This window comes from Mauremys mutica, chromosome 5 (genome assembly GCF_020497125.1).
Source record: "Mauremys mutica isolate MM-2020 ecotype Southern chromosome 5, ASM2049712v1, whole genome shotgun sequence".
Taxonomy (NCBI): domain Eukaryota; kingdom Metazoa; phylum Chordata; order Testudines; family Geoemydidae; genus Mauremys; species Mauremys mutica.
Window position 1 is genome coordinate 17,900,309 of NC_059076.1, and position 18,022 is coordinate 17,918,330.

Consider the following 18,022-nt stretch of genomic DNA (forward strand, 5'->3'; position numbering starts at 1 on the left):
TACCTAACATTCTAAAACATCTCTGTTTAATTGAAAAACAAAATACCTGCAAAATTTCCTTCCCTATATCTGACCTGAAACTTAGAACAATCAAATTGGAGACCATGCCGAAAGAATACATCCCAGGTTGTGCGCAGATGCACAGTATGTTGGGAAAATTAGATGTCAGGGTTATACTTGAATCAAGAAAGACCACCTGTAGGGCTGTGGCTTCTGAACCTTACTGAGTATTAATATATTCAGGATTGTCTCTCAGTAGCTTGGGACACAGGGCACCCATCCTGATTCTGACTGAATGCTCTTTCCAGTGCTGCTTACTTGATTTTGATGATACTGTATTTATTTGCAACCCCATAGAAACATCGTTTGGAGATCATGGGATGTGGTAGTTCCACAAATGCCTACTACTTCCTGCGGAAATCGGAAAAAGGTGAGAGCGTCTCATAAAATATTTCAGTCTTTCCTGGTGGATTATAAAGGTCCTGCTAGAAAGTCACAAATATTCAGCACAGAGATGCTGTATTACCTGATGACATTGTGTGGCCCAGTTGTATATTGAGTGTCCCATGAAAACAGACATTCAGTTCCCAAAGGAGATAATGGTAAATAGCTTTTAGCTGAGGCTGAGATTAAAGGCAGAGGCAAAGCTGTAAAGCAAAGCAAATCTGTTGCAATTGTTGCCCATGTTAATTTGTCATTTACTGGTAAACGTGCATGTATTGTGCTCCCACGCTCTGATAGCGAGAGCTGTGCTGGCATGAACACGACTTTCTACGGACTTTGAAACTGAAACCAAAACAAGGGCTGTTTTGTGCTGTGGGTTTGCCAAACCAAACTGGGATGATGGAGAGTTAAGCGCTTTGGCTCTTTTAGAGGGTAGAGTTTGTGGTTAAGCAGGTTGACAGTGTCTATTTTAGATTGTGTTAATGCAATGATCTTCTTGTCTCTTCACTTGTGATTGGGCTTGACAGAGTTCGATTTTTAGTTTTTCTAATTAAAATGGATCACGGCAATGTTTATTTTTGAGCTTTTTTATTTTTCTCTATTTCAGTTTTCACAGATATAGTTTCATGATGCCAGCTATATAATGGCAATAATGTGTATTCGTAGCTTTAATATAGTATAAACTGATTTTTTGTTTTTTTATTTCATGTATTTCCAAAATAATCAGTTTCTCAACAGAATGCATCAGTTATCTAAGGCTACATAACAGTATTGGAATCATTTTGAAAAAAATCAGTGTTTTGATTTTTACTTTTTAAAGATTTTTTTTAACTGACACCAGTGAAACCACACACAAATTATTGCAATGTTCTGGTGGCACCGTATCTGCATTTATCACCCAAAAAAAACCCTTGCCCAGCTGTAAATACAATAAGGCATCTAGATATTGATAACCATGGTATCTTAAGTTCAGTGAAGTCCGTATATATTGTTATCCATGTTCTATATGTTCCTATGTGTTCCTCCACATTCCCAAGTAATCTCGGGAAATGCAGCCAGTATCTTACATAAGTATTTTCTATGCAGTGTTGATTTATCCATGTCAGACCCAGGGTATGAGAGAGACAAGGTGGTTGAGGTAATATCTGTTATTGGAGCAACTTCTGTTGGTGAGAGCGCCATGCTTTAAAGCTTACGCAGATCCTTCAGAGCCGTGTAAGCTTGAAAGCTTGGCTCTCTCACCAATAAAAGATATTGCCTCGCCCACCTTGTCTCTCTAATAAGTATTTTGTAAACATTAGGGTTAAAGAGCTCCCTGTCACACAGGTGCTCCTGGTCGAACAAACACAATAGATACCTTTGTATGTTCCATGTGCAGAGATACCCCTAACAGAGCATCTTTACATCTTAAACCTTTAACCAAGGCCCTGTCCACTATGCAGCCACGGTATTTGTTGCTGAGTCTATCGCATACCCTAGAATCATGCTTCAGAATCTTTAATTGTTTCCAGCCCTTATGGTTGTGACAACCACTTTGAAAGGATAGCTGAGTGTACACCTGTTCAGTACTGTCTTCCTGAGTCCATAGACAACCTGAAATACTACCTCTGAGTGGCAACAACGGCTTCATTCATTTCAAATGCCTGTTAACTCTGAAACCTACAGATGACACTTTAAATAGAAACATTACTAATTCCATTGCTGATCATTTTACCAGAAACATCCAGTTAATGTTTATTCCACAATCCCAAACTGCATCCCCAGCTGCCAAAAGACTGATGTGCCCTGTACCCGGCTGTCAAAATAACTAGCTTCCTCCTGCCGCCTTCCCATGCAGCTGCGCTTGTCAGTTAAAAACGAGATCTGTTGCATACTGAAAACTAGAACATAAAATGGAATTTAATTTAAAATAAATAAAACCGAGGAGACTGGTCTGAGTGTAATATTCATTTTCAGAGTTCATTCATTTAAAACCTGTCTGTTGTTTAATGAGACTGTAACAGAATTTGTCTGCTACATCAGAGTACTACAGAACCAAAGGTGTTGCTGTGGGGTTCAGGCCCAGCTTGCTGCAGCATATACAGGGACTTGTCTCTAACAAACTGAACATAATCTTCAGCTTTTCTTCAGATGAGGAATCTGAGTTTTAAGCTATGCAAGTGCAACTAAATATTGGATTTGTTATTTGGTCCAAATTGTCCCCTGTGTCCACAAAATCCATGTGGATTCCCTGCCTCTGCAGCTGCATTACTGTTTTTTCCTGGACCTTTCAGAAGCACTGCTGCAGAGCTGCGGATTAGAGGCAGAGCCAGATGGACACGTATCATCTTCCACCAGCCCCATGGCCATTCTGCTGGCAGTAACCCTGCATTCTGTGGAATCACCTGGGAATGTTTCTGGTGGAAGACATGGGCTGCAGAAACCCTGGCAGCGAGAAACCTTGACCCATTAGACCCATGCTACAGTGGAACCAGGAAGGGGACAGCCTGGACAGGGAGCCCAAGAAAGAGTGCAGAGGGCCAGGGCTGCGCACACACCTCAGAGGATCCACTGGGACCAAGCCCCTGTCCATTTCCCAGCGAGGTGATCTCCGATCTCTCTGATGGAACAGTGGAGAGGAAGCTCCACAAGAGAAACTTCAAAAATGTCATTTCAACGTACTAGATCATTTTCCATTTCTAACCTCTGAGTCTCTAAGATGGGGAAAGCACTGCTATAAAACCAAAACCCCACAGCCTCCCCTTGTAGCTCTAGGGTGAAATTCCCACTTCTGATGCTGTTATAATGAACAAGACCAGATCCTCAGCTGGGGTAAACTGGTGTAGGTTGAGGCTGTGGAGATTCGCTGAGATACACCAGCTGTGGATCTGGCTATCTAGAGTTCTTCACCAATTCCAGTTCCCATTTGAATACTTAATTTTCTTTATTTAAAGGCCATTCCGTTCACTTAATGTGGACAGGATTGGTTAAACTAATTTTCAGTGAGGAATCCAAGTGTGTCGTTTGAGTCTCCCATTCCCTTCTTTTCAGGCTTGAGATCATTGCATTAGCTGATCCAAAGCGCCCTGAAGTTAATGAAAGTCTTTCCTGGTAGACTTTGGATCAGGATCTAAGAGCAGAGATCTGCCTTTTTGAAGCTGGTTCTTTTTGAACCATTTGGGGCTTTCTCCATTTTTAATTCGTCTGAGAGTTTCCCGCTGCAGCCAGAGTCCCTGCATAATGTCTGAGTAAAATGTAACCCCATTTGTTTTATTAATGCTACAACAGGCCACCAGGGAGCTGCCTTCTCTCTTACATCCTACCTGCTGGTTGGTTGACTTGGCCTCAAACTGATCCTATGTCTCATCTGCTTTTTGTACGTTGCCTGACGCTCCAATGTGATGTTTTGCTGAGCAGTGTGTAAACCCTGCGGCACATCCACCAAAGGACAGAATGGTTTTGTCCATTTGTCCACATTGGGAAGCAAGGGCGTTGTTGCTTCCTTGAACTTGTTCTCCTGAGCACCCCAACTTTCTTGAATGTTTGAAATTATGGATTGTGAGAGATGCCCGTTAAGTACCCACTGAAGGGGGTATAACCTTTTGTAGCTCTGACTGAAGTCAGAAGTAAACTCCAGTCTCCGCCCAAGCCACTTGAAACACTAAGAACCAGGCAGAAACTAAGACACGGTTGAGGTGCTTTCACGTTTTCCTTAAAGTGAATGACATTGTGGTCAGCCTGGAGAGGGTGAAATCTTCCATCTTGCTATACATGGTGGGGCCAGAGAGGCACTGGAGATCAATGAGGCATACGAGCAGGAACATGAAGGGGACTCCAGACTGCTAGACAGTTATCTAGGGTTGCCGGTTTTGGTTGGACGTGTTCCTGGAGGTTTCATCACATGACATAGTCTTTAATTAAAGATTAATCTTCAATTCCTGGAGACTCCAGGACAATCCTCAGCAAAAATGTCACTTGTGCCAGGGCCTATTTTCTTTTTGTATGATAACTGTATTATTTGGGAAATATGGTAGTACGTGACCGTCGGTGAAGACTGCATTGCAATGCATGTGCACAGAGGGGCAGTGGTGAAGATGTGTATGGTCTTAATGTTATTTCTTGACTTTTGTGTGTTTAGGCATGTAACCTTAATGTTATCTCGGAGCAGGATAGATTCTGCGCTGCTTGTGCGTCAGTTTAAAATTTGCCAAAATAATGCACCTTACTTTGTATTTTTGTTGATCTATCTTAAAGTTGCTAAGAATCATAAATCTTCACTTAGGGTAGGGAACCACGCTGTTGATTGATCTACTTTTGATATTGAGTAGAGGTTTGAAAGTAGGGTTTCCTTAATTACACAGGCATTAAAGTAAAATCAGTCTAGTTGTATTTCTAATGTGCTTATCACTGTGGTATTGAGGCAGGTTGACATTCTTCCATGGAAGTTTAATTAAGGTGAGTGACCAGATTTAGTTATTAATGATTTCAGACAAGGTGAAAAAGGCAATATTTTATTCACCATTGATTTGGGTTTTATTGAATTGTATTTGCCACAATGAATGGGCATATTTTAGTTTCTGATTACCTCTGTTTGGGTTATATCCTCTAGTGAATAGTTAAGTGTTGGTGTGTATCTGCTGTTCAGTTTATTGCTCAGATCCTCATAAAATGTGGGAAAATCTGTTTCTTTTCTTCTTTCTTTTTTAATTCAGTGCAAACACTGCCAGATGCAGCTCACCCAGGTAAGTTGGTTGATTAGAACACATGGCTTTTTCAGTTGTGCAATTGTAACGATATATAAAGCAGCACAACAAAACAGTCGCTTACCTTTTGATACATTAGCAGCACTAAATGATTCACCTGTGATGTTAGATGCTCAGTGTATGGTCACTATTATATCTTTTGTGAACCTAGAAGATCTGGTTTTAAATGTAAATGACTGGTAACTCAACTTTCTGAGGGCTGTCTTTGCTGTTTCTAATGTCCAGTGACTTTAGGGAAAGAGGGAAGGACTGTTTTATGTAGGGAGACTGGGTTTAAATTTCAGTCCATGAATTCAATTTAAGACCCTTTTATTGATCTTGGTTTCCCAGCTGGCTTTACTGGGTGGAAATGCCTTTTCCCAAGGGGGGACGTGGCAATGGGCTCTTCAATCTCACAGACGAAGGTCGGACAATATCCAGTGGCTAGAGGTTGAAATTACACAAATTCAGACCAGAAATAAGGTGTATGTTTCTTAACAGTGAGGATAATTAGCCATTGGAATGACTTACCAAGGGTTGTGGGGGGAAGTCTCCATCGCTGGCCATTTTAAAATCAAGATGTGATGTTTTTCTGAAAGATCTGCCCTAGGAAATCTTGTGGGGAAGTTCTGTGGCTTGTGTCAGACAGGAGGTCAGACTAGGTGAGCACAGTGCTGGCCTTGGAAGCTGTGAGGATTGAGACCTCATCTCTCGTGTGTGTAATCTGTCACTTCCAGCTTGGATTATTGCAGTGTGCTCCACGTTGGGCTAACCTTGCAGACCTCTGGGATTCTGCAGCTGCTGCAGAACATGGTTGCCTGCAGGTTGGCCATAGAGAGTACATTACACTAACCATCCAAAGGCGGCACTAGCTTCCTGTTTGCTCCCAGGTGCAATTTCAGGTGTTCATTTTGATCTTGAAATCTTTGCCTGGTTTAGGTCCTCGCAACCTGAGCTGTCTGCCTCCCCTCATGTCCCATTGCCCTGGTGAGATCAGCCGAGGTGCGGTTACTAACAGTCCTTAGATTTGAACAGTTGAGGCTGGTAGCCTCAAATTCACTCTAACCCACTAAGGTCACAAGTTTGCAGCCATTTATAGGGCAGTGTGCAAAGTGTATGTGTTAGTTGTGGCTTTTGACTGTGATGGCTTACAGTAGAATCTTGGAGTTACGAACACCAGAGTTATGATCTGACCAGTCAACCACATACTTCACTTAGAACCAGGAAGTACACTGTCAGGCAGCAGCAGAGACCAGAAAAAAAGGAAATACAATACAGTACAGTGTTAAATGTAAACAACTAAAAAAATCAAGGGAAAGCAGCATTTTCTCTTCTGCATAGTAAAGTTTCAAAGCTGTTTTAAGTCAATGTTCAGTTGCAAATTTTTGACAGAACCACCATAACATTTTGTTCAGAGTTATGAACAACCTCCATTCCCAAGGTGTTCATAACTCTGAGGTTCTACTGTACTGGGTGTCCTTGTTTTTAGGGTTGTTCGGGTAGTAACTTGAGGATGTTGCCTTTGTGTTCAGGTTTTTATTAGCGCAGGGAATAGCTGTAAATTCAGGGATTGCTTCATGAATGAGTAAAATGCAAAGCACTACAGATATATGTGTGCTAAGTATTAGCACGTTTCATTGGCAGGAAGCATGTTTCAAACCCAGGCGGTGGCTTTTATGTGTTTCCGGTGGTTCTGGGGAGTAGACGCTTGTTTCCTATACAGGAATGCATGGATTAGAGGCTTACCTCAGAGTGGATGGACAAGACTAGCCCACACAAATGTGCTGAGAACTAGGTTATAGTAGAGGTAGAGATTTCAGGTCTGCTTCATCACTGTGTTAGGCCAGTTCTGTGCCGGTGTAACCCTTCTGAAGTCAGTGTAGTGACAGCTGTGTAAAACTGGAGTAGCAGTGATGAATCAGGCCGTGTATTTATTTGACTTAGAGCAGGCAAAGCCCAGCTTTCTTAAGGTACTGGACAGGGTTCAGGTGTGGGTTCAAATCCTGGCTCTGCCACAGACTCTCTTTGTGACCTTGGGCATATCCCTTAATCTCCCCAACCCCAGCTCCCATCTGTAAAATGAGAATAATGATACTTGAGAGTCAAAAGGTGGTGGAAATGGTCTATTTAGAGTTAAGCTTTTTGAGGCAGGATTTGGTTACATAATAACAGTACCATGAGGAGCCACCAGGGAGAGCTAGAAGTGTCCTGGGAGTCTCTGACAATAGAGAGAGATCTATGGGATAAAACTTTTCTTTTCTTTTATGACAGTGAAGAAAGTGTTTCTTAGTTAGGATTTACCCTGAAGAACAACTGATAATGTCATGTTAACATCTGAGCTGGCTGGGAAATTTTCAGCAAAACGATTTTGGTTGAAAAACACCCATTTGTTGAAGTAGAAACCGGTCTGATTCAACTAAACTTTCTCTGGGAAGGTTTCCTGAGTCTGGGGTGGAATTTAGAGAGAGAGAGAGAGACACCCCATAATAACCAAGAGCCTGGTGGTCTGGGCACTCACCTGGGATGTGGGAGACCAGGTTTAAGACCCTGCTCTCTCTGATTTGGGGCAGGGTCTTGAACCTGGCATCCCGCATCTCAGGTGAGTGCCATAACCAGTGGGCTATTGGCTAGTCTCAGGTCTCTCTCGTTCTCTCATTTTTAAATGGGAAAAGATCTTAGTTTCATCCTGATATGAATCCAAATGCCAGAATGGAATTCTCTTTTTCTGGCCGGCCCGCGTTAATTCTTTCCTACGATCCACTCGTGAAGGAGAAAACTCCCTTCTTTCCCTGCATGGCTGGGAGGGAGAAGAGCACTTGCCCGGGTGCTGAGATACTGCAGCTCAGCTCTCTGGTTCTGTTCCTTGTGTCACAGCTTTCAAGGCCGCTGTCCTGATCCAAAGATGGTATCGACGCTATGTTGCCCGGCTAGAGATGCGCCGAAGGTGCACGTGGAGAATTTTCCAGTCCATAGAGTACTCCTGTGAGCAGGATCAGATCAAGGTACGGTGCTAAAGAGAAGGAGACAAGGGAAGTGTGTGCCCTCTGTCGTTGTCATCTTCATAATTCTTATCGGGCCATGGAGGTGCATAGTGCTTTGCAGACTCACACAATCCTTTCCCGGAGAGGAAGGCCCTGGGATGAGACTTTCTAGACCTGGGTTCAGTTCCCAATTGTGCGGCAGACTTTCTGGGTGGCCTTGGGCAAGTCACTTACTTATCTTCTGTGCCTCTGGTCCCTATCTGTACAATGGGGATAATATAACTCCTGTTGTCTGTTTAAATTGGAATCTTTTTAGAGCAGACTATGTGCATGTACAGGGCCTTGCACATGCCATCTTGTAGCATTTTATCTAAATCCAGTGGGCCCTGGTTGGGTTGAGGCCTTTAGGAGCAACTGCAATAAAAATTGAGCAGTGATGAAGACAAAATACAAGACCCACTGTGTGTGTGTGTGTGTGTGTGTGTGTGTGTGTGTGTGTGTGTGGGTGGAGGGGAATGGATGAGACGAGGGGAGGAGAAGGGTGACTGTAGGATTATGTGGTAGGTAGGTGAGTAATAGGCATATTTAGAGACTTCCACAATTGGGTTTTTAATATAGAGGAATTTTTGCACAAGCTTCTCTGTTCCCCTTTCTTGTGTTTGTTCTCTGTTCTGCCTGAGTAAGCATGAGCTGCGTGACACTGCCTGCCAATGAGTGGGTGGCATCTTGAGGCTTTTGTGATAGACATCTGAAAGCCATTTCTGTGGCTGCCTGGCAGGGAAAGTTGTCTCCTGCAATGAAATAGCAACTCCTGATCTACTGCCTCCTTTGTTTATATTTCATACTTGGTATTAGTTAATGTCTGTTTTCTGGTAAGGTGTTGACATCCGTATGGCTTCCTAGTCCCCTTCTGGCTCTTTCCACATTGACTTTCTGTTAGCCTGTTAGTCCCCGCTCACTTGTATATGACGGAAGCCAGAAATACTTAATCTTGAAGCCCCAGGGAGCAAATGAAATGAGACCGGGTTGGGTGTAATTTGGTGTCACAGCTCCTCTCTGGAGGTTTATGAACACCTGGAGGGAAGCCACTTGAGCTCTTATTGCTTAACTTGGTTCAGCATTTTCTCACCTGTCTGCCGTAAGCAGATACTTGCATCTTTTTCTTCAGCATGTGAGATATTTTAGATCAGAGAAACGGTAGCTGAAGGGAAGAGGGAAATCTGGATAGACCCTCAGAGAGGGATGCTATGATTTCTTGTTTTCCGTACCCCGAGTTCTGCAAACTCCCTTGAAATAAAACAGGGTGGAGTGAAGCAAAGGTAGTAAGGAAAGCCCTGTCTTTTGCATGCACTCCAGAAGCAGTTATAATGTAATGCTCATCTTCAGCCTGATCCAAAGCCCATTGACATCAGTGGAAAGATTTGCACTGTCTTCACTGGGCATTGGATGAAGCTCTTAATTCTTGATCTCCCAGGGCCACATATTTTTTTACTGTTCTGTATCCAATATGCTTCCAGTGGGCTGAACTCATCTGAAAATTTGGCTGTTAACAATAAGCATTAAATTGGAAAGATGGTTACTTAAATATCACTTGACACAATGTAAAATCAATCATTGAAACTCTCCACAGTGAGAGATTTTCAGGCAAATGGCTCGGCAAGAATTAAAAAAAGACTGGTCTTTGATATGAATAGGAGCAGCATCGGTAGTTTCATTGCCCAGGGTAGAAATGAGCAGGACCATACTTCACAGTATAAAGTAATAGCCACCTAGAGCTCATGGAGCATTTCCTCCCTCCCCGCCATGGTGTAATATTGCACAATTGGCTGCATTTTGTGGGTTTTACATCTTCCATGGAATTATTTTACATTGGCCTCTTTGGGAGAGTGGATACTGGTCTATATAGACCACTGTTCTGCTCCACAGTGAGAACAGGTGTGACTGTATAGACAGTGCAGTAGGCAAAGGAGGTTGTGGAGGCTCAGGTGAAAAGAGGAACTGTGTTCTGAAGAACACTCCAGGGTAGAGCTTTTAAAGCTTTAGCTCGTGTCTTAGGGTGAATAACATGATGCTCCTTCTTGTCTTCTACAGCTTCACAACTTCTTCAGCTACCTGATGGACCACTTCACACCAAGCAGCAGCAAAGAGAGTAAGCCTGTGTATTCCATACATCGATATGGTACTGGTGGCACTGAATGCTGCATGCTCAGGGCAGGATGTGGAGAGGGAGGTGGACTCACTCAACGCTGACACTTCCAGCTGATTAAGGAGTGACCTCACGGGGATCTGAAGGGAGACTTGTCTAGATGTCAGATGGACCCATGACTACAGTGCATGCGTTAGCGGGACCAGGATTATAACACAGGCCTCAGGAGTTTGAAGTGGGGTCAGGAGTAAAATAGGGAGATCCCCAGGGGGATCTGGAGCAGCCACAATCCCTCTAGGAGTTGGGACGGGGAATAAAAGTACACATCCAGAATATTATTGTTATAAAAGAGCTTGTCATTGTCAGATGTTCCCTAACTACAATAATCAGGGTCCTGTGGATTCCATGATTCTGCAGCTGCAGACTCCCCCCTTGGAGAACTTGCTCCAGAATCTTAATTTTCTTTAAAAATATTAAGTTTCTAGCCCTCATGGTTGTGACTAGAACTGTAAAAATATGACTGCAAACCAATGCAGTGCTGCCTTCCTGAGTTGATAGCCTGAAAACAATAGCTTTACGGGGTATGGGACTTCCCAGTTTTCCCCAGTGGTGTGTTAACTCTAACTATACAGGTAACATGTCAGCATTAACTATTTCACTGCTGATCACTTTAGCAAATACATCCAGCTGATGTGCTTATCCCATCATCTCAAAGTGCCTCTCTCGCTTAACTGGGTGCCCCAACTTTTTCTCCCCCAACAAATCCTACAACATGATTCTGCATTGTCACTACAAAATCCATTTGTGTTACACTGACGATCTGGATACAGAGTAAAATACCTTGACTATTATATCAAAATAAATAACACAGGAGACCTGCCCTGGTTATATCATTCATTTTCACATTTAATTCTGGGGTGAAAAAACACAAAAAACTCACCACAGACTGGCTGCACCAAATGCTACAGAAATCAGGAGGGCTTTCAGAAATGCTCGCCACAGAGCATACTGGGCCTTGCCTACATCTAGTCCCAGTCATATCTAGAGCTGCTTGGAAACATTTTGTTGAAATATTTTTTTTCTGTGGGAAATCCCATTTTTGTCAAAATTGAAACATTTCAGAAAAACATGTTGATTTCAGTGAAAATTCCTGCAGAGAGAGTTTTTTTCAAAATTTGAAAATAATTTCATTTTGGAAAATGTCCGAGTTTCCTTTCAGATGTCTGAATTTCATTTTGGAATTTCAAAATGAAAAGTTTCCAAAACCTCAGAGTTTTCAGAATATCTGTTTTATGGGAAATTTGAAAAATAGTTGTTTTCATTTTGCATTGGAATGAAAAGAAATTTCAAAATGTCAAAATTTCTTCCATGCAGCAAATTCTGAGTTTTGACCAGGCTGAGTTCCCTCCTCTCCTCCTAATGCAGACACAATCTAGTTTCTAACCAGATTGTGCTTTGGAATCAAGACTAAAATGTTGAGAGGAGCCTGCTGAAGGGTTGTTCTCGAATACCCCTCCAGCCTGATGACCTTCAGCAAGTCATTGAAATTACACATTGGGCCCAATTACCCCCCCCCCTTTTTTTTTAAACTCCACCCAGGGGACTTCATTAGCCGCATGTTGACGGAGGAAGAAAGCTACAAAGACACAGAGCTGGAAAAACTCTGCGACTATGAATCTGTAGAGGTGCCAGATTCCTACACTGGACCCCATCTCTCCTTCCCACTGCTGCCTGATCATGCAACTGCCTTACTCGAAGCTTTCAAACAGAAACAAGTAAGTAACCCCAAAGAGGGACTGTAGTGGTTCCATCTCGTTGCACTGCCATGGAGGTGGGGTGGTAAAAGGATAATTCTAGGGGGTGATCTGCCTGTTTTTTCCCCAAACACGTGGTCAGGAATATGAAGGGGAATTTTTTGAGACCATCACCTTCTTTTGCTCCACGGGCCCACAGAACCTACCTGTGATTATTCTGGAGGCTGCTGACCAAAAAGGCAAACAGAATGTTAGGAACTATTAGGAAAGGAATAGAAAATCAGACAGAAAATACCATATTGCCACTGTATAAATCCATGGTGCACCCACATCTGGAGAACTGTGTCCAGTTTTGGTCACCCCAGCTCAAAAAGGATGTAGTGGAACTGGAAAAGGTTCAGAGAAGGGCAACAAAAATGATTAGGGGTATGGAACAGCTTCCATATAAGGAGAGATTAAATAGATTAGAGCTGCTCAGCTTGGAAAGGAGACGGCTAAGGGGGGGATATGTTAGAGGTCTATAAAATCATGGCTGGGGTGGAAAATAACAAGTGGTGTTTACCCTTTCCCAGAGTACAGAAACCAGGGGATACCCAATGAAATTAATAGGCAGCCTATTTAATACTGTACAAGCCAGAGGAATTACTTTTTCACAGAGCATACAATTGTAGAATGTGTTGCCGTGGGAGGGTGTGATGGCTAAAAGTATAACCTTTCGAGGTCCCTTCCAGTTCTAGGAGATTGGTATATCTCCAATTATTATTATAATAATAATAATAATAACTGGGATAAAAAAAATCAGGATAAGTTAATGGATCATCAGTGGCTATTAGCCAAGGTAGACAAGGATTTAACCCCATGCTCAGGGTGACCCTAAACCTCTGACTGCCAGAAGGTGGGAGAAGACTGGGTGGATCTCTCCAGAATTGCCCTGTTGTTTACACTCCCCCTGAAGCCCTGATACTGGCCAGAAAGAATACTGGACTAGATGGACCATTGGTCTGACCCAGTATGGCCGTCCTTATATTCTTATGTTCAAATTTTTGGCATGTGTAAATGGGCACTGCTCAGTTAAAATCAGTAGATTTGGATTCATTGACACCTGTAGAGACTTTGGCCTTACATACAGGAGCGGCTCCAGACCCCAGCACGCCAAGCGCGTGCTTGGGGCGGCATGCCGCGGGGGGCACTCTGCCAGTCGCCGGGAGGGCGGCAGGCGACTCCGGTGGACCTTCCACAGGCGTCCCTGCGGAGGTTCCGCTGGTCCCGCGCGGCTTCGGTGGAGCCGCAGGACCAGCGGACCCTCCGCAGGCACGCCTGCAGCAGAAGGTCCACCGGAGCCGCGGGACCAGCGACCGCCAGAACGCCTCCCGCAGCGTGCCACCCTGCTTGGGGTGGCGAAATGTCTAGAGCCGCCCCTGCTTACATATTTATCCCTGTTTGAATGGAGAGGTGAGCAATCTGTTCACCAGCGAAGCCCTCTTTGTCAACTGATCTAGGAGCAGCTTTGAAGGGAAGTCCATTCTCCTCGGCTGGAAGATGGAAGCTGTTATGCTTATAAGAAGCACACGGGATCTTTTTCAGGGGAAAAGGCAATACACTGTGTTTATTGAAGATACAGCAATTAGCATATGCACTCATTCAGACCCCCACACACTGTCCTGCCAGTCGATGTTATAGTTACCAGTCCAGAGTCCGGACCAATTTAGTGGCCAGCTAGGTTGGTCGTGGGTAGGTAGGAGCCGGGTTCTGTCGGTCCCGACGCGATGCTCCGGGGAAGTCTTGGCAGGACGAACCCAAAGTTTCGTGGCAAGGCACCCTGTTTATATAGTGATTTTCCTTCATTGGGACCAATGAGTTTGCACCGTCCTGCTGTAATCGATTGTTATTTGACAAGTGCTTGTTTTTTTAAATTGTCCTTCTCATCCTTTATCTTGTTCTTTCATCACGTCTCTCAGGGAGTTTCCCCACGCTGGTTTTGATCACCGCTGTCTTGTCTCCATTGATAGGTGCCTGTCTCATCTTTAGAATCCTCAATCTGCCCTCCTCTGACATTTCAATAGGGGCGTGTTGCAGCCTTCTGGCGCCCTTGCGTCTGTCCTCGGTTCCTCCCTAGAACATCTGAATTGATTTACACAGAACATTTTGAACAGCAACATCAAGTTGCAAAGCAAAAGAAAAACATCCGTTGCATTCTTTTACTTATTTTAAAGTGCTAAACCTACAACAAAGTGGTGACCCTAAAAGGTTTGTTTCTGCCTTGAAACCAGCCCAGACACAGATTCTGGCTGATGTATCTCAACCAATGGCCCATTAGGCCATTCCTTTCTGCTTTCAGAAAGGGTGCCTGGCAGGATATGGTCAAATCATACACTACTACGTTTAATACATGCTACATTATTATTCTTCATCCTTTTATTCTAAATTATACAAAATACAAACATAAAATCCTACTACTACATGTTCCCCTTTTGATCCCTCAAGAACAATTCTTGAGTGGGTTATATTTTATACAACTGTTTCATAGCAATGTACTGAGAGGCGATTTGAGCTTTTTGTCCAACAGCACATACAACACATTCCTAACAAGCAAACACAGGACAATATTAACACAACTAGTAATGGGCGAAACGTAATAGACAATATGCCCTTAGAGGTCGGGGACCAGCCTGTAAAAATATCATACCAGTGATAGGCTGTCAATTCTTTTTCAGACCTAGCAATTTTTAGCATGTCTCCATTTGCATGTAATATCTGAATGACACGCTTCCCTCTGTGTTTATTGTAAAAACAGAGTCACCTTTGTTTCTGACCACAAGCGATCAGTTAGATCATGCCGATCCAGGCCAAGGGTAACAGAGAAATTAACCGGGATGGCGGTTTTAGTGCTCTTTGCGTCTTCTATCTTTGGTAAATAGTACATGTGATTGCTAGTATATAATACACGGGCATTACATCTACATTCATCCACTGGGAGTTGGCTAATACTTGCATCCTCCCAGAATACTGGTTCCTAGGATGTAACACATACACATTAGCCATTGTACAAACACGTGTCACATTTTCTAGTTCGTCCCATACACATGTTCCCAAGGATGTGTCCTTGCTGCATGGTTCTGTGGTGACAGGTAGGGACTAGCACACCCATTTCTGAGGGCTCCGCTCCGTACACCCTCGGGTGTCCAATAATTTCTGCTCTTTCCCAGCCCACTGACCCATAACCCGGGGTAGCCAAAAGGATCCCGTGGTTAATTTTGGGAGCAGGCTCACTTTCCATATTTCTGTTTCCACAGACTGTTGGTGAGCAATATCAACAATAATTTCACCTAATAACAATCAGGCTTAACCATGCTGGAAACATACTGCGTCCATTCATGTTTGTAGGTGTCAAACAAGGTCCTCGTCCGTTGTTTTAAAAGATGCGTTAATACCCAAACGTCCCCAGATATTACCCAAAACATTTCGTGTTCGGGTGATGCTAAACTAAGAATTTGCATCTCATGACATCCTGTGGCCAAGGCAGTTTTATTCCCTAATTTTATTTGGTGTTTATACAGCAGCCAGGAGGTGGTGTTCAGCCACAGCCACATATTCCATGTTGCTTTTTGGTTTCCCAGCCCTGTTTGTACCAAATCCACAGTAGTATCTGCCTGCTTGTGAATGAGACTAGCTTGCCGTTGTGACTAGGAACGTAACTTATTCTTAATGATCTCTAGGTCTACAGTATTCATAATTCCTGCTCCGAATCCCAGTCCTCCTAATATGGTGTCTACTACATCTCGTTTTTCTCAGCCATTGGGGTGTTGATGTGTTTTTATCAAGGCCGTTATAATAGGAAGGGAGTAGGGTGAACATTTGGGTTCCAGTTTAGACACTTTCAACTGAGTCCAATCCATGCCAATTTTTATTTTTATTAATAGTGGATTTCACAAGACTTTTACTGGATCACTTTGAGTCACAAACAGTTTTGGTTTCTTTATCTTAATTGGGGTACCTCTTTTGAATGCACAGTCCCTGATCCAGGTTCTGGTGCATGTGTCCGGGAACCATAGGCTCAATTTACTACGGGGTGTTGGACAGTACCCCACAATAATTGTTAGTGTTGTCCCTGTCTTAACAGGCTCATCCCATTGATATGGTAATCGTGGGTAGCTGGAACACCAGGTGGTATCCCCATAGGGACCTTCTATTTTAACACCTGTTTCCCAGTGGTTTGGTATTCCTGTGGTGTTTATAAGGTGAACCTTAAATCCCACTTCCCCTTCCCCGGTATATACATATATGTATTTCCTGAGGGTTTTAAGAGTTGGCTAGTGTTTTTATCATACCATTCCATGAGGATCACAGGTAGGAATCCATGATTGGTTGGTGGGGAGTGAATTATTCCTTAAAGATTGGCTTATAAGGAGGGCTGCATCTCCCATGATTGCTCTAAGTATCTGGGCACTAAAAGTTCCCAGAGGCAGGTAAAACCAGACCTTACACTGGAGTCTCAATTTCTGTGGATTAAAATTGTGGTGGTTAAGCAGTGCCTCGTACTCCGGCTCCGGGATGTCCTTTTCTGCAAAGAATTCAAACATCATTATTTATGTAAACAGTTTAATTTGTGAAACGTGTACCCATTTCAGTTTTCCATCTTTTTCAATGTGCTATACCAATGGGCCAAGGCGGTCCACGATGGAGTAAGGGCCGATCCACTTTGATTCCAGTGGGTGGCCCCTTTTCCCCATTTTAAGGTACACGACTTGGTCCCCTGTTTCCCACAGGGCTGCCTTTGCGGGCCTTTGTTTCTGAATTTTGTTATTCATGTGTTTGATGGCCTGATAAAACCACCCTCCAGTATAGGGTTAATCTTCTTGTACCTGTTTGAGCCATTGAAAATAATCATGCTGGGTTCTATTAGAGCTCTCTTCTTGACCCTGTACTAGGTAACTAGGATCAATCATTGCATGCATTGGATATCCAAACAGAATTTGAAAGGGTTGAATTTTTGTCCTTAGTCTATTTCTGCTGCGGATGGCAGCCAAAATCAGAGGCAGTTTATCCGCCCAGTCTTTTCTTGTGTGATTTACTTGGCCTGAGGATTGAGGCCGGTATGATATATATGGAGCTTTCGTTTAGTTCCCAAGGCTTGTATCATTATTGTAAAGATTTCTCCTACAAAGTCTCTCCCATTGTCAGAATCTGTTATTTCAGGGGTGCTATATCTACATATTACCTCATTAAAGAACTTTTTGGCCAACACCCTGGTGTTGTTTTTAGTGGGAAATGCTTCCACCCATCCTGAAAAGGAATCAGTTATTACCAATAAGTACTGGAATCTTTCCTTACTCCTTGGCAATTTTTCAATAAAATTAATTTGAGCCCTGTGCCACGGCCCAAGCCTTTGTTGGTGCATCATGGGTTGCCAGTGCGGAGGACAAGCCTTGTCCTGAGTGCACCACACGCAATTTTGCACCCATGTTTTAACATAATCTTCCATACACTCCCATTCTGCTACTTGCTTTAGCCTTCTTAAAGTCCCTTTCACTCCTTCATGTATAAACTGATAGCCTACATTAACTAACTCTTGTCTTTCCGTTTTTCCTGGAACTCGGTTAAGGTGGTCTGTAGTGCCATCTGTTGGCTCAGATGTGTCAGCACAGACGTTCCTTTCCTGACCTCTAGTTACAACTGCTATGTCTTGTTGTCAGGCTATTGTATCTACCCGGTTATTCCGCATGGCCTCCATACCTGTTCCTTTACTGTGTCACACCTTTAACTGTTGAAGGTTCTTTGTTACCCACTGGTAAATCCATTTCCATTCCTCTGAATATGCAATATCCTTTCCATCTGCTGCTTTCCACCTGTTCCTATACCAGTCATGTATCCAAAACGGTATTCCCGTCACACAAAAATCACTGTCAGCATAAATATACACCGGCTGTGGGGAATTTTCATATTGCCTTAAAACCTGATAAATTGCGTAACGCTCGG

General features: G+C 43.3%; 1 protein-coding gene across 1 annotated transcript in view; it reads left to right on the forward strand.

Annotated features, from left to right (window-relative positions):
- The first annotated feature begins 291 nt into the window (after nucleotides 1–291).
- Nucleotides 292–18,022, forward strand: part of PPEF2 (protein phosphatase with EF-hand domain 2) — a 32,691-nt gene continuing 14,960 nt past the window's right edge. The window contains exons 1-5 of the mRNA XM_045019807.1: nucleotides 292–430; nucleotides 5,136–5,165; nucleotides 8,040–8,167; nucleotides 10,238–10,295; nucleotides 11,892–12,067. Of these exons, the coding sequence (XP_044875742.1) occupies nucleotides 376–430; nucleotides 5,136–5,165; nucleotides 8,040–8,167; nucleotides 10,238–10,295; nucleotides 11,892–12,067 (447 nt within the window). The 5' untranslated portion in view covers nucleotides 292–375. The remainder of the gene's footprint in view (nucleotides 431–5,135; nucleotides 5,166–8,039; nucleotides 8,168–10,237; nucleotides 10,296–11,891; nucleotides 12,068–18,022) is intronic.